The sequence below is a fragment of the Saccostrea echinata genome, unplaced genomic scaffold (assembly GCF_033153115.1).
Source record: "Saccostrea echinata isolate AGI-Se365-2 ecotype Australia unplaced genomic scaffold, CSIRO_AGI_Sech_v1 ptg000054l, whole genome shotgun sequence".
In the NCBI taxonomy this organism is placed as follows: Eukaryota; Metazoa; Mollusca; class Bivalvia; order Ostreida; family Ostreidae; genus Saccostrea; species Saccostrea echinata.
In genome coordinates, this window is record NW_026889803.1 from 64,257,030 (window position 1) to 64,280,509 (window position 23,480).

The 23,480-nt window shown below is 34.6% G+C and overlaps 2 protein-coding genes across 2 annotated transcripts; both read right to left on the reverse strand.

The window, feature by feature from the left end:
- Nucleotides 1–725: 725 nt before the first annotated feature.
- LOC133205095 (uncharacterized) lies at nt 726–17,044 on the reverse strand. The gene is made up of 7 exons (XM_061340836.1): nt 17,011–17,044; nt 16,805–16,921; nt 13,612–13,841; nt 13,230–13,355; nt 9,958–10,137; nt 4,475–4,517; nt 726–926 (listed from the first exon to the last, which is right to left on the reverse strand). The coding sequence occupies exons 1-7, from the start codon at nt 17,042–17,044 to the stop codon at nt 733–735; spliced, it is 924 nt and encodes a 307-aa protein (XP_061196820.1). The 3' UTR covers nt 726–732.
- Nucleotides 17,045–17,645: 601 nt separating this feature from the next.
- LOC133205350 (carboxypeptidase B-like) lies at nt 17,646–22,132 on the reverse strand. Its single transcript, XM_061341145.1, has 11 exons — nt 22,046–22,132; nt 21,511–21,586; nt 21,161–21,297; nt 20,818–20,896; nt 20,634–20,729; nt 19,993–20,097; nt 19,664–19,774; nt 19,287–19,377; nt 18,282–18,481; nt 18,049–18,133; nt 17,646–17,866 (listed from the first exon to the last, which is right to left on the reverse strand). Exons 1-11 carry the CDS (start codon nt 22,123–22,125, stop codon nt 17,673–17,675), a joined length of 1,254 nt encoding a protein of 417 aa, XP_061197129.1. The 5' UTR covers nt 22,126–22,132; the 3' UTR covers nt 17,646–17,672.
- Between the last annotated feature and the right edge of the window lie 1,348 nt (nt 22,133–23,480).

A 23,480-nucleotide genomic window follows, 5' to 3' on the forward strand; every position in this document is an offset into this window, starting at 1 on the left:
TATATAGCTGTAACAATGCCAAACATGCTTTGAAAAAGAACAAATACATGTACTATTCTTTCTTTGTTGTCAAAACAGATGTAGGATTTTTTTTTTTTTTTGGGGGGGGGGGGTATTCTTAATCTTTAAACTTATCTTTACAGTGCATACAATATTCAAAGTTCCTGTAATGTCTTTTAGATTTAAATTATATTTTATTCATTTATTATTATTTTTTCACAAACTTTACATTTGACGACACATGGATTTAGGCTAGAGAATTAATTACTTATCAATTCACGGGGACAATGAAGACATGCGATTTTATCTGGTATCATACATGGAGCAGTTAAGACATAACGTAGACTGTGTATTACTAGATCAGGTGTGATAATAAAGATCCGGATAATCAGATACTGTTATTATCCTGTCATGTGTGATAATAGAGATCGGGATAATCAGATACTGTTATTTTTTTCTGTCATGTGTGATAATAAGATCCGGATTATCTGATAGAGTTATTATCCTGTCATGTATCCAGGCATTCAGGTGATAATTATCTTATAGAATAAGACGAACATTGATCCGGAAAAATCCATCTGCAAATTTACATAACACCTTATTTATTCGATACATTTTCAATTAATCAATGTTAGATCCCTCCGCCGTTACTGATTTTTTTTCCAAAAATGCAATCTTCTCAAGAAAAAAATTATATCGAAAATATTTTATGCTATATCTCTTTCCCCCATTTCAACATGTAATATCAGATTTTAATTCAAGCAGTTTAAAAGGAATGAGATTTTGCACTGTCACGTAAGAGATGTCTTTTGTTAAACCCTGTAGGGTGGAGACAAAGAAAGCTGACGTCACTCCTTGTACGAATTGACGATACTCCGGTAAAAATGTCTCGTTCGTTGTCTTACAGAAGTGAGTGGTGTGGCAAACTGCAATAAATAAATAAATAAAATAGAATAAAGCACATATTTACATTTGTATACAGATCGACGTTCGTTACTTACTTTTTTTTATCATTTTAAGAGATTTCAGTGATTTTTAAAAAAATTCTTTAATTATAAGATTTACTAAAACTTACGCTCAGAATTAAATACGTTTAGTAATCTAAGAATTGTCTGGAATAAAATAAATGGGACATACTTGTAGAAGGAAAGCCTACTAGGATCAAATATTACGGTGGAAATACGCAAAGAGAAAAAGCGTAATAGACCAGAACCCCTAGCTTGATCCGTGAGACATGAATTTCATAGTAGTAGGTTAATAGCTAGTTCTGTTAATTTAAATAGATTGCAACCAGGAAGACAGATTTTCTAAGGTATTTTCAATATATGATTATCTTAGCCCTTCTCTAAGGCTATAACCCGGGGGCGAGGGGACCTGGGTTTCACAATTTGGTAGAAAGTTTTATAAAATTGCTCATAATACTCAAACAAACAGTTTGCTTACGTGATTTTCAATAGTGAAAAGAATTTTGACCAACTTAACCCAACCCTGGACCTGAAAACTGGACCCAGGGCTTAAGATTTTAACAATTTTGATACAGAGTTCACTTCTCATTATACTCATGTAAACGGCTGCTGGATATGTCAACATGCAAGATAATTATGTCGACATGAAAGATAATTATGTCAGCATGAAAGATATTTATGTCAACATGCAGGATAATTATGTCTACATGCACGATTGTTATCGACATGCGCCTTATTTATATCAACATAATTATATCACATGTTGACATGAATAAGTTTACCCAGACAGGCCCGTAGCAACGGTTATTTCCCGATCATGTCAAGGAGCACACGGAGGGTGTGACCGGTCGGCAGGTGATGCTCACTCCTCCATGGCACCTGATCCCACCTCTGATGTCTTAGAGGTCCGTGTTTGCTCTGCTCCTATTTTATATTATTATACTTTCATGTTAAATACTAAAATCTGATTGGTTTAGACGCATTTAACAATCCGTAATGTTACCCTCAGCGTTAGCAACACACTTGACAACGGGTAACATTACGAAAATATCACATGCGTTCAAATCATGCGCGTACGGTTCACCGTAGAATTTTCAAAACGTCGGTTGTGCGTTTGAAAGAAGCCGAATAAACGACGTCAATATAAGCTTGCGTCCGATGTAGCTTACTTGAAAACAACAAACGACAGACGAAACATCCTTGCGAGTGCAAACTTTAGATGATAAAGGACTTTTTGAGTAGCAAACAAACAATAAAGAGGTTGGTAAATCTTTTCCGAAGCTTTCTTATTGAGAAAAATAGAAGCGGGGAGTTTGAAAGCTTTCTAAGCGTGACCTTAACGACGATCTCCGAATTTTTTTTATGACATCCGAAATCAAAAAGACATTCAGTATAATAAAATAAATAGTGCACGTTTTTGAGGGTAACAGTTGAAATTGACACCCCTCGGAAAACCATTGTCAACCTCCGCTGACGCGTCGGTTGACAATGGTTTTCCTTGGGGTGTCAATTTCAACTGTTACCCTCAAAAACGTGCACTATTTATATAATGTTTAATGGACTTTTGAGCTCGAATACTATTCGTTATCTCCACATATTTCATTTCAAAAGTGGGGGGGGGGCTTCCCCAAAAAAGTCTGACCAAAAAAAAAAAAACAAAACAAAACAAAACAAAACAAAAAAAACAAACAAAACAAAAAAACACCCTCCCCCTCAATTGCTGTCCAAATTCTGGAATTTGCCAATGTTCGACCATACGGCACCAAAAAAAGAGGGGACCAGCATCTGAAGGAAAATTTACTATTATATAAAAATTGCATGTAGTTGAGTGTAACATTGAAAATTTTCACCCCAAGAAAACGATTGTCAACCGAGGCGCAGTCGAGGTTGTCTTATATAAAAATTGCATGTAGTTGAGTGTAACATTGAAAATTTTCACCCCAAGAAAACGATTGTCAACCGAGGCGCAGTCGAGGTTGTCAATGGTTTTCGAGGGTTGAAAATTTTCAATGTTACACTCAACTACATGCAATATTTATTATATTATACTGAATGTCTTATACAAAACATGTAACAGTGAACCGTGCGCGCATAAATTCTGCGCAGTCACTATTTTTTGGAATATCACCCGTCGTCAAGCAATGTTGACTGTTGCTACGCTGGAGGGCGTGGCTTCATCATTCAGGGAGTAATAGTATACAGTTATGGAATGGGTATGAGGGAAATAGCAAATTTATGGTTCCCCGAGGGAGGAAATAGTTTCCTGCCGAGGGGAACCATAAATTTGATATTTCCCGAGTACCCATTCTATAACTGTTTTATTATACCGAAACAAACAAAGGAGATTTATTAACTAGAGACTTAGACATATTTTAAACTATAGAGGTATTTATATAAGTAATCCAAAATGCACGTGATTCCAATTTCGTTTAATATATAATGCATCAATACGGAAAAAATAAAATTATTTAAAAAAAAAATAGTAATTTCACTGACATTTCGAAGGATTATCCTTGTCCCTTGTCCTCTTTTTGCTTAGAAATTCCAGTATGATTTTTACATCGCCAGTCGAAATGTTTTGACGTCATAGTTACATTGCTAATAACATAACGTCACGGACTCGAGATTCTTTCAACGCTCCGCCCACTGTTCATTTTAATTGGTTAAAATTAATAATAAATATTCATGAGGGAGTAGTCCCAGGGAGTAGCTCTGATTTTTCAGGGAGTAGTCCTCAAATAGTATCTTCTCGGGGAAATAGACAGTTTTATGGTATTAATTTCATATAGAGTAATAAGAGTAGAGGTATAATAATGTTTTTTAACAAATGTTTCTCGACGAATCAGATTCAACTTATTTACATGAAAGTATAATATAACAAAATACTATACTAAAAGAAGTTGGTTGTACACCTGTCATACTAAAATCAGATTCTCTATATAGAATGGGAACCTTTATGTACACATTATTATCTTGCATGAAGACATAATTACCTTTCACTTATTATTCAATCTGAAATACTAGTATTTTGAAGGAAAAAATAAAAAAAAAATTTCTACTGGAAGATAATCGATTGCAAAGCATTAAAAAAATTAGAAATCAATTTGGCACGAGCAAGAAACTGTATTAAAGTTTCAAAAAGATTGGATTGGCAGTCATATGAAAAAAATTAAATTTTTGATAGAAAGTGTTTCTATGGCAATGGTGGTCTTCTGGGGGAAAATGAAAAATTTTCCACTAGAAAGCTTGAATTATAATGCAAATAAATGTAAGAAATTACTCTGTTGTATTTTAGATTTAATTTTAGCTAACCCTGAAAACAATTGAACCCTCAGTCTGCAGTACCTAGTAAAATTTCAAATCAATTGAAATGCATGTACCTAAATTATATATCAGAATGAAGCTTTATGTTTTATTTTCACAAGTGTAAATACCAAAATTCTACTTTAAAAGTAATTAAAAATGATTTAAATACGAAACAATAATTCAATTCACAATAAGATACATACGTTTCCAGGGCACTGGGTCCAGAATATCACAATGACCAAAATTCTGGTAAAACATAACAAATATTTTATTATATGTATTCTTTGTTTTAAAAAAATAACACTGAAATGTTAATTCGGTAAAGAGTTGACAGTTTAAATGTCGTTATCATTTGTTACAGCCATTTATGACAAAAAGAGTAAGAGATCATCCATCGTAAACATACCACAAAATTATGACAACACGAGTACAGGACCATACATCACAAACATACTGACTCAGTCATGACAATACATGTACTAAATTATACATCGTATACATACAGCCCCTAATCATAACAAAACGTGTACAGGACCATCCATCATGTACATATGTACATGTACATGATGACAATACGATTAAAGGACCATCCATCCTATGCATACTACCCCAATCATAACAACACGAGTAGAGGACCACCCATGGTATAATTATATTAGGGATTTCAATTTGTAATCGGTTAACCGGTTACTCGGTCGGAACGATGGTAATCGGTTAGAAAATCTGTAATCGGTTAGTAGGAAAAAAATTAATATATGTGTAAATTCCTGAAAATTCAATTTAAAAAGTACAAATAAAATTTTCTCAAATGTTAGCATGTTCACCTATCTAGCTAAGCTGATTCAGAGATAATTAAGACTCTCCAGATTGACATCGCGTGGGGGTAATTGGTCACTTTTCAAGTCGTTAATTGCTGTTTAAACACATGTCGTTACCCACCCTGTCCCGTGTCGAAGGATATTCGACCTTAGATAATATACTGACTTTACATTTTCTTACAAATATGGTTATGTCTTTCAAAAAGAAACTTTTCTGTGCTTTTGTTGACTTTAAACAGGCATTCGACACGGTGTGGAGAAATGGGCTTTGGTACAAATTGTTAAATAATGGCATTAGTGGTAAATGTTTTACATTTATAAAAAATATGTATAATGGAGTTAAGTCCCTTGTGACTATGAATGGTTTTTCATCTGAGTTTTACAACTGTAACATTGGTGTACGCCAAGGAGAAAATTTATCGCCTCTCTTGTTTTCTATGTATATTAATGATTTAGAAGAATTTCTCATTAGTAAAAATGTGCATGGGCTATCCTTTAATGCAAGCAGTTCAAATACTGTAGAAAACCAATTTTGGCTGTATTTTAAATTATTTATTTTGTTCTATGCTGACGATACAGTTATGATGTCTGAGTCTGCTGAGGGTTTGCAACACGCTCTTAATGAGTTTCATTCGTATTGTTTACAATGGAAACTGAATGTCAATGTAGACAAAACAAAAATTATGATTTTTTCGAAAGGTCCATCTGTAAAAAATGTATTCTACTACAATAATTCTGTTATTGAAATTGTGAATGAATTTAAATACCTAGGTATACTATTTTCCCGATCCGGTTCATTTTGTAAGGCTAAAAAACATTTATGTGAGAAAGCTCAAAAAGCCATGTATGGTGTTATACGAAAAATTAGACAATTTAATTTACCAGTAGATTGCCAGCTTGATTTGTTCGATAAAGTTGTCACACCAGTACTTTTGTATGGATGCGAGATATGGGGTTTTGAGAACATTGAAATAATTGAACGCGTCCATCTCAAGTTTTTGAAATATATTTTTAATCTGAAAAGTAGTACTCCTAGTTATATGGTTTATGGCGAAACGGGTCGATTCCCTTTGTATATAACGGTGTATATAAGAATGATATCACATTGGGCAAAATTACTGGTAAGCCCTGAAAATAAGATTGTTTATGTTACATATAAGAATTTATTTGAACAGTTTTGTTCAGGAAGTCATAAGAACCCTTGGATTTTATGTATTAAGAATATACTTGATACTTGTGGCTTCTCAAATATATGGAATGAACAGGCCTTTTTAAATATAAAATGGCTAAAAATTATAGTTGAACAACGTCTTAAAGATCAGTACATACAGAAATGGCAAAGTGATATGCGCGATTCGTCTAAAGGTCATATGTATAGCATCTTCAAAACAGAATTTGGATTTGAAAAATATTTAGACTTTCTACCTAAAAAATTTAGAACAATTTTAATTAAATTAAGAACAGCAAATCATCATCTCCCAGTTGAGACTGGGAGATGGTTTGGAATTCCCAAAAATGATAGACTCTGTAATATCTGTAATAATGGACAAATAGCTGATGAGTATCACTATATTTTAGAATGTCAATTTTTCTCAGAATGCAGAAAAAAGTATCTACCTGGTAAATATTGTAATAGACCAAATTTCTACAAATTCTCAGAATTGTTGTCAACTGCTGACTCCAAGGTATTAATCAAACTATGCAGCTACATAGATAGGGTATATGAACAAGTCTGTCCTCCATAATTATTATTATTATTTATTTATTTTTTTGTTACTTTATAATTTGAATGTATTTCCGCCATTTCACGTGTATCTTGTATATTGTTTTTGTATATATTGTACATAGAACCTCATGTACCATTAATTGGTTTGAGTGAATAAATTGAACTTGAACTTGAACTTGGTTTAATGATTTTAATTAAATGGTCGTTGACTTCTGTTACCCTTCCAGGTTAATGTAAACTGTACACTTTTGCATCATGTATTTTGTTCGATATTGTTATTTGTATTTTCTCTGTGTTGTTTTACACAATGTGAGAATTGATTATAATGCATACACTTTGCAGTTACCTATCAAATTATATTCTAAAACAAACATCGTAAGAGAAGCGATAATTCAGACTAAATTTTGATTATGGCGAAAATGCAGAATGACATTTTTTCTGAAAAGGAGATGGGTGAACATGACGAGAGATAAGCCTATAGTGTGACAAACATGAAGATGAAAAATTAAATTTCAATTATATCAAAATTTTCCTTGATATTTCGTCTAACATAAAAATATACTTTATGTAAAATCTCTACAATTAGCAAAAATCCCGCAAAGATTGAAATCATTTGCCTGTGAAATATTAGACACACACAAAAGCGGGCTAAAAGAGTCATTTTCTCATACTATAATACTATTTTTCGATATGCGTGGGTCTTCGCTCCACCTTTTTGAAAGTTAATCCTCAAAGTTTGCATAAAATAAACATTTTTTGGTTACCAAAAATATGGAGCAATGACCCACTATACATTAAAAATATACTTTTATGACATAACGTTCGCAGCTTTTCGAGAAATACTTGAAGTCCATTAAGTCAGGGGTCATATCACAAACATGATTTAAATGCCACACACCATCAGGACTTGTGTTGTCTAGTGGTTAGCGTGCTAGTCTCGAAAGAAAATGATACTCAGGATTTTTATTGCTAGGGTTCGAACCACACGAATACCACATTAATTTTTTAATAAAAGAATAAATTTTGCGGAGAAAATTTTCCTCAGAAAAGTTTTGTTTATCATAATTTCATAAATTTCAATAATGAGAACTTTACTCTAAATACTAAATTCACAAACTGAACGTGGTTTTTATATATCTGAAGCTATAGGCTTTCTGCACGCTATGTTCGCCCATCTCCTTTTCTAATGCATCTACGACCTTAGGATGTTTTAGGGGTATTTTAATTTTTTTTCTCTTTTCTTTTTTTCCTTTTTTTGCCCATTAAAATTGAAATACAATATATGTAGTATTCTGATCATATATAAATATAAGCATAATATAACTACATGAACATCTTTATTGGCTTACTTATTCGAGTGTAGCTATGTCGAGAATTTTTGATACGATTAACCGACTAATCGGTCGGAACGTCTTGCGGTTAACCGATTGGCAATTCTGTATTCGATTGCGATCCCTAAATTATATAGATCCCTATTCATCACAAAACAAGTATACATACCACCCCAAGCATGACAACAATGCAAGAGACCAACAGTCGTATACATTCCACCCCAATCATGACAAGACGGGTACTGGACCATCCATCGTATATATACCATCCCAATCGTGACGACAAGAGCAAAAGACCATGAAATATGGATATAATGAACAGTACTCAAGATCAAAGTCCATTCAAACAATACAAATCAGGAGCAGAGCAAACACGGACCTCCAAAAACATCAGAGGTGGGATCAGGTGCCTTGGAGGAGTGAGCATCCCCTGCCGACCGGTCACACCCGCTGTGTGCTCCTTGTCATGATCGGTAGATAACGGAAAAATCCGTCGACAATTCAGTGTAAATAATGGCCTAACAATTAGTATGAAAAAAGTCAGTCAGCATATGACTTAATGGTGGATTGTACTTGTTGACAAGCTCATTGTATCGACCATAGAACTTACGAAATGATGACTTTAAAAGAGACTGTTGATATTCTCATTTCATCAATTTGTTTGTCAATAATTACCTCATTTTAGAAATTGTTCATACGTAGAGCATGCTCTTGCGTATCGAATCAACTGAGAGATATGCACCACATATGCAGGTGATAAGGATGTATTGCTGCATAAGTAAGGGAAGTTGACGACTGAAAAGTTAAAGTCATCGCGTTTATCATAAAGCTTTGTTGTTAGATTATCATTTAAGTCTTTTACTAGTAAAATATCAAAATATGAAACAGATGTGTCAGACTCTGTGGTATCTTTTTTCAACCTCAGGGGGAAATATCGTGTCGACATATGAATGGAAATAACTATTGTTGTTAATACGTCGTCGATATATCTAAATGACGAGTTGAAGGCCACAGCAGGAGGTTTCTTTTTTCTCATGTATGAGATTTTGAATAAATTCTGCTTAATATGAATACAAAAATAAGTCTGCTAACAATGGGGCGCAATTGGTACCCATGGGAATTCCAACGGATTGTTGGAAGACCTGGTCTCCAAAAACCACAAAGATATTGTGAATCAGAAATTCAATATCTTTTTAATATCAACTTCAGAGTACGTGTGTGTACAATCAGAATGTTTTTTAACAAAATAATTTTGCAAATGACCAACTAAAAGGTAAGTACATTTATGAGTTCCATTTTTAATTTTTTATTGAAAAAGCAGCTGTCGGTGATATGTCAAAAAGCCTGGACTTGGGGAATGGTTGTATACCGAGTTGAAAAGTAAGTTTTTATGTTATTGATTTTGGTAAAATTTTGTGATTTCAAATTTTCCACATGTTCCTTGGAATTTTTAAGTATCCACATCTGATTTTCACCACTTCTCGAATACATTGTTGCACAGTACTCTTGGAGTTTCTCCTTCACTACTGTTAATATTTTAGCGAGAAGTAAAGAAAGGGGCACGGTAGAACATTTACTGAAACCCGCTATGTATCTTTGTTTGTAAGGATTTTTATGAAGTTTTGGAATCCAATCCATCGTATACATACCACCCCAATCATGACAAATCGAGTATACATCGTAAATATAAATGAATATACAGGCCTTTCCATCGTACAAACCGCATCGTTCACTTCCCGCCAATTTTATGACAAATCGTCTATCATACATACCGCCACATTCATCGCCACATGATCGTACATTTTACTTACCGCCACATTCATCACCACACGAGGACAGGACCATATATCGTAGAGCTTATTGTAATCGAATCCAGGTATGGCACATTTGACACCCTCCTCTGAGAGTTGTGTTCCATACATCAGAGCGGGCATGCCATTCTTGATTGGGGTTTCGATTTCCGTAGTAAAAGGCTCCAGGAAAATGGTGGACTGTAAGTAAAACTCTGCTCATATTACATGAAACAAGAGGCAAAGGGCCTTAATCGTCACTTGAGTATAATACAACACCATAAAGGATCCATAGAAGTAAAAAACAAAAACAAATCAGGATAAACTGATATGTGAAGCTACATGTAGCCATAAAGCAAGATAAATTTAATGATTAGGGATCAACAAAATAATTATTCAAATGCTCTTACAGAAATCCTAAACAAGATCAATTTACTTGCGTATACCTACCCTCATTGGTCACTGTTATTTTGAAAACAAGGTTTAACAAAAGTTCTTGAACACTATTGGTAAACCCATCTCATACCCTCTCACATTGGCCCCTCTTGGTCTAAGATAAGGTATTTTTTGTCTCATTTTTCTTTATCTCTAATTAACCAGTCTACCTGACCATTAACTTTTAAATTACATTATACTAGTATACAGTGATTAATTATCATAGGTGAATAGCAAAGGGGAATAGCTTCTCTCGGTAGAGGACACATTAATAGAGCCCTGCTCAGCACCAGGACACTTGACCGAATGGTCTGGTTAACCACTACCCTGGGACCACAAATTTCAGATTCTGGAAGATGCACCCTTGTTCATCATAACTATGCACGATGTTTATCTGCTTAACACCCAGAAGAAGATTTTCAAAGAATTAATGCATTTTCACAATATTATCAATAGAGCCCCATCCTAACTCATGAACTCCTGACCCAGGGGTCATGAAATTCACACTTATTGAATAGGCATCCTTGCTCAATGGACTATGCATTTAGTATGTTTGCTAAATACCCAGGAGCAGAGAAGATTTTCAAAGAAATAATTCAGTTTCACTACATAATCAATAGAGCCCTGCTTTAACATTAGAATCATGAAATGGATTTCAGAATTTTAGTAGAGACACCATTTCTCTTCAAAACCATGCACTTAGTTTATCTGCTAAATATCCAGAAGCAGAGAAGATTTTTCAAATGCATTTTCTCCCAGAACCAGAGCCCCCTAGAGACAGTGGCCGAGCAATTTATATTTCAGAAGAGGCACACTTACCCATCATAACCATGCACTAAGTATGTTTGTTAAATACCCAGGGGCATAGAAGATTTTCAAAGAAATAATGCATTTTTATGATATATTCAACAGAGCCCAGTCCAAACACCAGAATCCCCGTCCCTGAGGCTATGATTTCACAATTTTGGAAGAGGCACTCTTGCTCATCATAAATAGGCACTTACTTTGTAAGAGAAGAACATTTTCAAAGAAATAATGTATTTTCATTATATAATCAATATATTAGCCCCCCCCCTCCCCCGTCGTCCAAAAGACCAACATCCGACCCTGCGGCCAAAAAATTGGAAGAGGCATCCTTGCTCACCAGTTAGTTCATTAGCTAAATAGGTAGCAGCAGAGACGATTTTCAAAGAATTAATGCATTCTCACAATATAATCAATAAAGTCCTGTCCTAACACCAAAATTCCTGACCCTGGGGTCATGGAATTCACACTTATTGAAGAAGCATCCGTGCTCCTCATGACTTTGCACTTAGTTTGTTTGCTAAATACCCAAGAGTAGAGAAGAAGATTTTTCAAAAATTACTACATTTTCACTATATGATCAAATACAGCCCTTCCCCCATCACCAGAACTCCTGACACGGGGGGCCAAGAATTTCACAATTTTGGAAGAGGTACCCTTGCTTATCATAACCATGCATGTTAATTATCTGCTAAATACACGGGGGGAGAGAATATTTAAGAATTTATGCATTTTCACTATAAGATCTAAGAGCCCCACCCTAAGTCAAGAATTCCTGACCCTGGGGCCATGAATTTCACAATTTTGATAGAGGGCTCAATGCTTTTTACAATCATGACAACAGTTCAACTGCTTATTGTCCAGGAGTACAGAAGATTTTTTACAGAATAGAAGTAATTTTGATGGATTTAGTCCTACCCTTCAGCCCCCAAGGGAGGGGATAATGAAATTCACAATTTTTGTTCCTCTTCATTCATATACTAGTATGCTATATGCTAAAATTGGTTGGAATCGGTTGAGCGGTTCAAGAGAAGAAGCTGAAAATGTTCAAATATTAACGGAGGACGCAAATCACACGTCGCACGACGACGGACAAAAACAAATAGAATATGTCACCGGAGTGACTCAGGTGACCTAATAGAACAATTTAAATTCCAATACAATTCACTGTCAATTACAATTGATTTTATGCAGAAACAGAAAAATATCTCTTTTGTATTTTCCGACTAATAGCGTCCCAAGAAACAGAAATGGTGTCTGAAGGAAGTTTGTCAGTGCGATATTTCAATAATTTATTTGAAAACAGTTTTACTGTTAACATTACAAAAAAGCTAGTCATTTTGACCTTGAATGCTGAAAAAGCTTACAATCGTTTTGAATATTTCTGTAAAGTTTCAGGAAATTTCATTTTGCAATATTTAAGATATGAGTTCTAGTATATCATGTATTGAAAAAGATACACCAATCAAGGATGTTTACCCCTGATACTTTTGTAATATTCACCATCAAAAGCTTAATATCCCCAACCCCCAATCGAATCTAGAAAAATGATCCCTGATTGTCCTCTTTACACTGAAAAAAACTCGGAATTTAGATCAATTTATAGTATATTTTGTAAATGGGTACAAAAAAGTATGTTTATTTAAAAATATCAAAGTACACGTAGTGGAGCATTGATTGATCATGAATATCAAAAGAAAGAGGTTAATATATCGATTTGCAAATATATCATCTTTATAATATTCATGGTCAATGGTGGTAAAATAAACCTTAATGCGTTTCCTTTCCTGCTCAGAATACAAAGGACTAGGATTATAGTTTTATGTTCTTGTGTCAATAGTTTCAACGACCTGTCCTCAAAGGTAACTGCACTTTCATTGAAATAAGTGAAAAGGGTATCGATTGTTTTCGCTTTTTTTCAATACCACCTCATTGATTCCCCATTGTAAAGAAAAGGGTGAAATGTATGTGTTTGTGTTGGTCAGATGGATTCATACTAACGTTCTTTCAAAACTGTTAGTCATACCAATAGTCTCGAAAAATAAAACACGTACTGTGAATAATGCGCCTTTTTCTTTGATCATCTTCATGCTGATGTCACATCCGGAAGAATGACAAAGCAACCCTGTTAAGTTAAACTTCGGTGTGGAAAGTGTTTTATTTCTGAAATACGTCTCCAGCTGAAGAAAAATTTTATATCATTAAGTTTTTAATTCACTTCAAACTCAATTGAGGCACATTTGGCTCTGCATTGATCCTTGCCAACTAATATTCTTTCACCACCCACACACAAACCAGAGAAAAAATTCTACCGCATAGGTAAGTTTTAAGAGGGTTGTTCTAGAGCCTTTTTAATATTAAGGTGTAGTCTTTAATTTATGCGATACCTTAACTGTCAACTTGAAATAAGTAATACTAGTATAGACAGATTCCTACCCACGTCAACTCCTTAAAAAATTTATCAATATCCTGTTTCCCATAATTTGGTTTCTGAGGAATATATCTATCGTCATATACAGGAAACTGGTAATCCACTCCAAACACGAAGAAGCCGTGTGATGCAATAGAAGACAGGACTGTAGAGTATAATTCTGCCAATACATAGGTGTTGAGGCCGCCCAGAAAGTACACCACAGGATAGTCACCAACCTCTAGAGGGAAAAACGCTGGAAAATGCCAAAAGAAGAAAACATTTGTTGTACAAAAAAAAAAACAACAAACAAACAAACAAAACCAAAACCAAAAAAAACAAAAACAAAAAAAAAACAAAAAAAAAAAACAAACAAGAGGCCCAAGGGCCTTAACGGTCACCTGAGTATAATACAACAATTTAGAGGATCCATAGAGTATAAAATGAACTGAAAGGTGAAGCTTTGTTGCCCAAAAGCAAGAAAAATAGGGTGATCAGGATTATCAAAATAATTAGTCTAGTATTCATTAAAAGTTCATAAATTGGGTTCTAATCTGTTCCCCATTTATCACTCTCACCAGACAGTATGTTAAGAAACTATCAGTGCTTCTGTACTCTTTTAATTCCTTGTGGAAATCTCTTACATTGGCCTGAGTAAGACTCTTGGTCTTTGATGAACATTTAAGGTACTGGTATTCCATCCCTAATAGCCTCAGATTCAATGAATTTGAATACATAACAGATGTGTACGGGTGGAATACTCAGAATATTTAGACATAATCTACATTTATTACTATTAGCAGTAAAGAATGGAAGTGTCCTAATTTATGACTTGACCTTTGTTGAAGAGTTATCTCCCTCTTTTTTTAAGTAATAAAAATCAATTTTAAAAAAATATACGATAAAAAAATTGTTTTCACAATTTTGGTAGAGTCACTCTTGCTCATCATAACTATGTATTCAATTTGTTTCAATAATACCCAGGAGTAGAGAAGAAGATTTTCAAAGAAATAATGCATTTTCATTATATAATCAAAAGAGCCCCGCCCTAGCACCAGAACCCCTGACCCAGGGGCCATGAATTTCACAATTTTGGTAGAGTCACTCTTGCTCATCATAACTATGTATTCAATTTGTTTCAATAATACCCAGGAGTAGAGAAGAAGATTTTCAAAGAAATAATGCACTTTCACTATATGATCTATATAGCCCCGCCCTAACACCAGAACCCCTGACCCTGGGGCCATGAATTTCACAATTTTGGTAGAGTCACTCTTGCTTATCATAACTATGTACTCAATTTGTTTCAATAATACCCAGGAGTAGAGAAGAAGATTTTCAAAGAAATAATGCACTTTCACTATATGTTCTATATAGCCCCGCCCTAACACCAGAACACCTGACCCAGGGGCCATGAATTTCACAATTTTGGTAGAGACACTCTTGCTCATCATAACTATGTATTCAATTTGTTTCAATAATACCCAGGAGCAGAGAAGAAGATTTTTGAAGAAATAATGCACTTTCACAATATGATCTATATAGCCCCGCCCTAGCACCAGAACCCCTGACCCTGGGGCCATGAATTTCATAATTTTGGTAGAGGGCTCAATGCTTATTACAATCATGCCAACAGTTTGACTGCTTGATGTCCAGGAGTAAAGAAGAAGATTTTTAAAGATTGCATTAATTTTGATGGTTTTGGCCCCACCCCTCAGGCCCCAGGGGGCCAGGGGCCACGAATTTCACAATTTTTGTTCTTCTTCACCCATAGATGCTATATGCCAAAATTGGTTGAAATTGGTTCACTGGTTCCAGAGAAGAAGCTGGAAATGTTCAAAAGTTTACGACCGACGAACGACGACGGACGAAAAGAGATAGCAATAGGTCACCTGAGTGACTCAGGTGACCTAAAAATTTTGTAAAAGCATCCTTGTTCATCATAACTATACACTTGTTTCTTTGCTTTATAACCAGGAGTAGAAAAAATATTTTGAAAGAAATTATGAATTTTCACTATATAATCAGTAGAGCCACCCCCCCCCCCCCTTTCACAAGAACCCCTAACCCTGGGGCCATGAATTTCACAATTTTGGAAGAGGCATTTTTGCTTATCATAACCATGCAATTCCTTTGTTTAAATAATACCCAGGAGCAGAGAAGATTTTCAAAGAATTGATGCATTTTCACTATATAATCAATAGAGCCCCACCCTAACAGCAGAGCCCCTGATTCAGGGGCCATGAAATTCACAATTTCTGAAGAGGCACTCTTGCTCATCATAACTATGTTTTTAGTTAATTTCTTTAATACCCATAAGCAGAGAAGAAGATATTCAAAGAAATAATGCATTTTCACTATATAATCAATAACCCCCCCCCCCCTTCACCAAATCCCTTGACCCAGGGGCAATGAAATTCAAAATTTCTGAAGAGGCATTCTTGCTCATCATAACTATGTACTTAGTTAGTTTATTTCATACCCATAAGCAGAGAAGAAGATTTTCAAAGAAATAATGCATTTTCACTATATAATCAATAGAGCCCCCCCCCCCCCCTTTCACCAGAACCCCTGATCCAGGGGCCATGAAATTCACAATTTTGGAAGGGGCATTCTTGCTTATCATAACTGTGTACTTAGTTAGTTTATTTTATACCCAGGAGCAGAGAAGAAGATTTTTGAAGAAATAATGCACTTTTACTATATGATCTATATAGCCCCGCCCTAGCCCCAGAACCCCTTACCCTGGGGCCATGAATTTCACAATTTTGGTAGAGGGCTCAATGCTTATTACAATCATGCTAACAATTTGACTGCTTGATGTCCAGGAGTAAAGAAGAAGATTTTTAAAGATTGCATTAATTTTAGTGGTTTTTGCCCCACCCCTCAGGCCCCAGGGGGGCAGGGACCATGAAATTCACAAATTTTGTCCCCCTTCACCCATAGATGTTATATGCCAAATTTGGTTGAAATTGGTTGAGCGGTTTCAGAGAAGAAGCTGAAAATGTTCAAATGTTAACGCACAACGCACGACGCACGACGCACGCCGACGGACGAAAACGGATAGCAATAGGTCACCTGAGTGACTCAGGTGACCTAAAAAACAATTGCATTGCAAATGTCTAGTATATTGGAAGGTAGTAAACATAGTAATCAAAAGCAAAAAAAGCCACTGTTTCTTCTTTTTGCAATATTTGAAGTATTAAAAGACAATTTTACCAACAGTGTGCAGCGGACTGCCATCTCCTGTCTCGCTCAGTGTAAGTTGTCCGACTCTCAGAAGACCCTGCTTGTACGGATTTCCGTAGTCCACGTAAATTCCAGATACAATAACAGCTTAAGGAGAGAAACAGGGGATAATATTCATAATGTGTAAGTGACTTATTTTTTGATTAACGATGCAGACATTCAAAATAGAGACATACCTTCCAGACATAAGCTAAGCAATGTTAGTTTCATCCTGACCAGTCAGAGTTTTTTTTATCTACCCAGACATAACAATAAACAACGGAGTATGTCACATGCATTCTTGTGATAACGGTGAACCTACATATCCATGTATACCTGTTATTATCTATAAAGATATATTGTACAATTGCAAATATTGTGACCTCTGTCAATATACAAGATGACCATTGGTAACAAAAACCATTCTGATAAACTTGTTAAACCCATTCTCGGAAAGGAAAAAACATATACATTCGGCTACCGGTACATTTAGCCGCATATTGACGTAATTATACTGCTAAGTTACTGCGTATTGAAATAAAGGTAAAATCTTTTTAAAATAGCTTTGGAATACAGTATTGAATACAGTATTGAAATAAAGGTAAAATCTTTTTAAAATAGCTTTGGAATACAGTAACACTTTATCCAGTGCATAAAGTGGTAATGTGTGACAAAAATATTAAAAATACTCATTTTGTCTATAAACGGAAATGATTGTGCATTCAGGCATTCAGTTTCTCTTCCTGTGCTTTGTGACCTATCATAATTCTTTGTGAAGCGTTAATATTGCAAGGACCTCAAAGATATACTATTAAGAAATGAATATCTTAAACACTATAAAACATGTTCGTTTAATGTATTACAAATGCTCGTAACGAATAAGTTCTGTTGCAAAAGCTTTAAATCCGGCGAATGTTTCTTCTCCGGCTGGGATGATGTAGGAAGTTGGTGCCACAAAACCGTGGAGACCTGTATCCCGGAGCTCCACGGTATAAGAGTACTTGACGCCACATGCGCCCTTGGCATAGTCGTCTGCTCCACCAGCCGCAGCATCTTTAAAAATAACAGTTTCTTCTTCATCTCAGTCATGAGCAACTGTATGGGATTCAATTTATTTTTAACAAGGTGCAAAAAAGAAAATTCAAAATACAGAATTCCATTCATGAAGGTTAGGAAAGAAAAATCTAATACAGATTGAATGACGAAACCTACAGAGAATCCTTGTGAAAACTTACATAAGACTCGGGTATCCTCGCCTACGGTGAAAGATTTTCCATGAGTATGACGAATAGCTGTTGCTGCTGTTCGCCCAAGGTGATCCTTTTGAAACAATAACAAAATGAAAACCATATAAACCTAATAGATTTTCAAAGTCTCAGACGCTCTTTTACTATTTTATTGAATATAGAAGCCAGAGAGGTATAGAATATCTGAATCACTGACATATGTTCTTTTATAGACTACTTACCAGATCCCGGTAATCGGCCGGTAAGACAGGGGTGTATCCCCACGGGTAGATCCAGTATTGTCCATATGTATGTACGTTAAGGTAAGCGAGGAGATTGCCATGCCCGCAGAGGAAATTCTGGATATTCCTCGTTTCTATTTCTGAGGAAGCATGGGTACCTGAGTGGACTTCTTCACAGGGGTTGTGACTCCCTCCATTGTCTGGAGGACAGAGATGGATTATGACACACATAAACACCTGTTCAAGGTACAAACTGTTTTACGGAGGGATTCATAAATATTGACATACATGTGTAGGGAGCTTGCATATTTATCAATTTATGAGTATCCGTACTTACCCTTAATATCTAGTCCATCAATTAAACTTCAGTTAAGGAATGAATTTATTAGGTACCCATTTTATACGGTATAAACTGTGTTGGGGCAGTTTACGCTTTATAAACCGCGAAGCGGTTTATAAAAAGCGTAAACTGTTCCAACCCAGTTTATACCGTATAAATTGGGTAGGTATTAATTTCATTCCTTATAATTTAATTTCCATTCATTTAGTGTAAGAAAAAAAAGATTGCCCTTAAAAAATGTCTTTAATTTGTACTAAATTTGAATGTAACGTCAGGCGGATCGATACGTTTTTGACGCAAGTCATTGTGACGTAAGCAACCCAATTTATACGATATAAAGTAAATTTTTTATCCAATCAAATACCGCGTTACAAACAGAATTAAATTATTGAAATATAGAATTAAGTCGTTCAATGTTTCGTCAAAATACCCTGTATTATATCTAAAAAGACATGATTGCTGTAAGGGCGATAACTTGCTTACTCTCTTCTGTGCGATCTCGCCTCATTCCAACTTCAATTTATATACATTTAAGTCTCTGTATGCATCAATATATAAATTCTATTCGTAAAAAGTATGTATTTGTATGCCTCCTAGGGGACTTAGTGAAATTAAAAGTGCTATTCTGTGACCATATAAAACTGCAATGAATTACGGTTTATTACCTGGATTCCAGTGGTAAGCAAAGTTTCTGTTGAGATCCACACCATTACATCCATGGATAACAGGTCTTCTGTTCTTTCTCCACATTCTGTCCTACGAATGGAGAGAGGAAAATCTCTATATAGTATTTTGCTTATTCTCATAAGTACTAACTTATTACAGCCGAACGAGTCTATTATTAGAAAACATCGGAATACTTATATTACTCAATTAATTGTAATTGTAATAATATTAGGATCAGTCAGCAACAGTTTTCGATTAGATTTGTTTATATCTTACGCGTGTTCGACCTTAGTCGTAGCTGTCTGGATTCACTGTGTGTTCGATTAGATTTATTTACATCTTACGTGTGTTCGATTAGATTTTTTTTTAATCTTACTTGTGTTCGACTGTACTCGTAGCCGTCGGGGTTCACCACAGGGGCGAAGTAGAAATCAAACGTTCCTAGCAAAGTCTCGATGGTTCTATCGTGTGTTGGATTGTGTGCCATCTGTAAATCATGGAAAGTTTCCATGAATTCACAAAAAATAATAATAATAATAATAATAATAATGATAATAATTTATACTTTGAACGTTATTGCTAACTATGTATTTGAATCCAAGTATATAAAATTGTGTAGACTCTCTTCAAGTAAAAAATAGGCTGATGTAGGTTAACAATGATCAGGTACAGTTTAGCAAGGTAGTCACGTTATAACAACATCACCTGGTCAATCATGTAGAGGACTGTGGAGACGGCCAGCCATTCCCGTGCGTGTATACCGCCGTCTACATATATAGCCTTTTTGCTGGATCCAACATTATTGCTTATCTACAAGAAATGAAATCAGAGACTGAATTCAAGAAATACTTTATTTTCTTTAGAGACGTGCATAAGATGTAAAATGTTTTGTTTTCAGTTTTTATTTATGATACCCAGTCGAACAATTAATTTAGTTAATGATCTCTCTCTCTCCCTCTCTCCATAAAATGCACTGAGTGTACCTAATATCTGCACTGTTATTCAGAATTCGCTAAAACGACAATTTCACAGCATGCTGAAATTGAGAACTCTATTAAAAATATTAAGTTTTTAATGTAGAGCAATCTTTTTTTTAAATTCGCAATCTTTTTTTTTAAAATTCCTTAAAAATATTTTGTGAAAGTGAGTTATTTTATTTTACTTTATAAATTATTTCAAATTTTTAAAAAGTTATTAATGAAAAGTTGATTCATGATTTATAATCCATGATTAATCCAGTGTGTGTAATCTAAAAATCTTCTCTTTTTTCTTTTTGTTTTTGTAACATGATGTATAACTCACTATGATGGTTGTTGTAATTTTATACAAATATTTTATACACTTACCTTTATGTATTTAATTGTTCTCCCTTCATATGTATGCCCCATGGAATGTACAGTCACACGAGAATTAGAGGCCAAAGAATCAAGGTAAGAATTTATCTGAAAAAGTTATTAAGTTTTGAATTTTCAAACTACTGGAGTATAGTTTCTTTGAGTGAACAGTCTATTGAGCAATACATGTACGTACCGAAGCATGGTCATTGAAAGCGCCAGTACTGAACGAGGTTGCTCTACGGGAACGAGTTGGTTCTGTATTGTCTATCAATCTGTAATACACTTATTGTATTTATAGAAATTCTAAATATATAAGTTTTATAACAAAGAAAATATTGAAATTCTTCATAAAACAGCTTGCATAAAAACCACAAAGAAATATGTATACTGGGTGTAATTCAAAATTATTTGTTTGCATGTACATACAGGATAAGTCTTAACTCACAAGAACCTATCACCATTCAAGGAATAAAATTCTTACACGGACTTAAACAATTCTTACAAGTCAAATCCGAAATTTGTTGCAGATGACCTACTTTTGGAGATCAATGATCCATTGTTTTGCTTTGAGACCAAGGGATTCAACGTCATGAACAAAGTTCGCTATTTGTTCAGGGTTCACGCGGACGTCAAACGTCTCGTTCAGGAACCTTGGAGATTTCCAGATGTCCAACTGTAAAACAAATATCCACTGCAGTGTGATCATTGAGTTCAAAAATTTAAATTTATTTTATATTTAGCAGTTCTGTCGTAATCATCTTGATAAAGACCAATCTCTCAGGAATAAATCTCATCCTGTTGAATACTTCACTATATACAAGGAAGGATGACTATTCGAGTTCTTGTTGAATATGTTCAACGGTTGTAATTGGTTGATATCACTCACGTGGTATTTCTGAGCCAGTGACATCAACTCGTGAACATCTCCAATTGTTTTGGGCAATATCTGAAGGACACTATGGCTGAAAATATAAAAGATATTCTACATAATTCTGTTTTCAGTGTCAATACTGATACACACATTCATTTCATTCTTATCGATAATTACTAGTACTTTCTTTTTGAATAATTACAGAACTGCATTTAGTTTGAATTATTCCAAGCAATGAGCATTTGAATTTTTCAAATAATTTAGTATACTCCAAAACCTCAAAAGTATACATGACTTTCCACATTTCTTCAATGTTGATTTATAACACTTTTTACCACCACCCCCTCCCCCAAGAGGATAGTGCCATATTTTTGCCTTCACTCCTGTTACCTACATTTCTATCTAGATTACACGGCTTTACAATTACTTTGCATTACTAGGTATCAGAGACAAGGTAGAAATTATATATACAATTATATTTTGATACATTATTTATGCTGAAATCAAATGGGAATTTGTCCTGGCGTATACTTTTGATTTTATGTGTTACCCGTCGTATCTCTTGGTTGGACTTGGATAAGAGAAACAGGAGCCAATAAACACTAAGATTAGGACGGATTTCGTCCACATTGTATATCTGAAAAAGTCTACAGTATTTGTATCGAACAGCATTTTATTTTTATTAATTTTAGGCGTATCTTATTAATTCATATTTGTAAAAATATACGATTTTAGGAGTCCTGAGTATCATTTGTTAGAACTTACGTGTATGAAAATTGTCCGATTGTCCCAGAGTACAGTTACGACCAGAAGGATTGCATCACATTAAGGCACGAGGTCAGTGATAAGATATGAATATACACGTTCGTCTGTTATAAGGTGTCTATTATTTTTATCAAAGTTGCATGCCAGTATAATTTTTTTTTATATCGCTATGAGATAAAAATATAAAAAGACTTCCTGTACCGAACTTCGCATATATAGTTAATAGAGCATAATACACAGTCATTTGAAAAAGATCATGAATGTTTAATATTGAAAATCTTATTGATCTGGTCAATAATAATGTCAAAGCTTTGATCCACATGGTAACTGAAGAGGCATTTTTCATTTTCGAAAGTCATTGGGAAAATATGACAGTAAAACTGTTAAAATCCTTGAGTGCTTTAAAGGTAAAAATATAAGAGGGAAATATATTGTGTGAAACCAACAAACCTAAGATTGCCTGTACTGTGCAGCCATTCCACGAAAATGGCTGGAAAAGATAATTCTGTACATAGTAGCTCAGGTAATTTATCATTAAACATTGAGAAATTGTTATAAATAAATACATGTAAAATGTGAAGATAACGAAGTGCTGAAAGTTCAAGTCCAATTAAACAATATAAATTGTGAGCAGAGCAAACACGGACAACTAAAAACAGTAAAAACAGAGGTTGGATCGGGTGCCATGGGGGAGTAAGCATCCCTTGTCGACCGGTCACCCGTTGTGTGCTCTTTATTCGGGAAACAACATACTGAAGTTATCACAAATAATGAAAGTTTTTTTTTTTAAAGATTTGAGTGGTCGAAACCGAAATCGCAATTAAAAAGCATTATTTTAAAAATATCATTTTTAGAAATAAAGCTTAAACTTGATTCAAAAAAGGAAAAATAGTCAAGTAACACTTGTGTCCATATTGTTTCGTGACAGCGTTGTAGTCTCATTGTGACATCAAATAAGCTATATACGGAAAAATCCGTAGATTTCAGTCAGTATGCAAAAAGTCAGTCAACATTCGATTTAACGATATATCGTATTTGCAAACAAGGTCATTGTATCGACCATTAAATTTGCAAAGCGTTGACTTTAAACGAAATTGTTGATATCCACGTGTCTTCAACTTATTTGTCAGTAGTCTGCCTCGTTTTACATGTATTAGAAATTAATCGTATGTAGAGCATACTCTTGCGTATCGATTCAACTGGTAGATTAAAGACTAAAA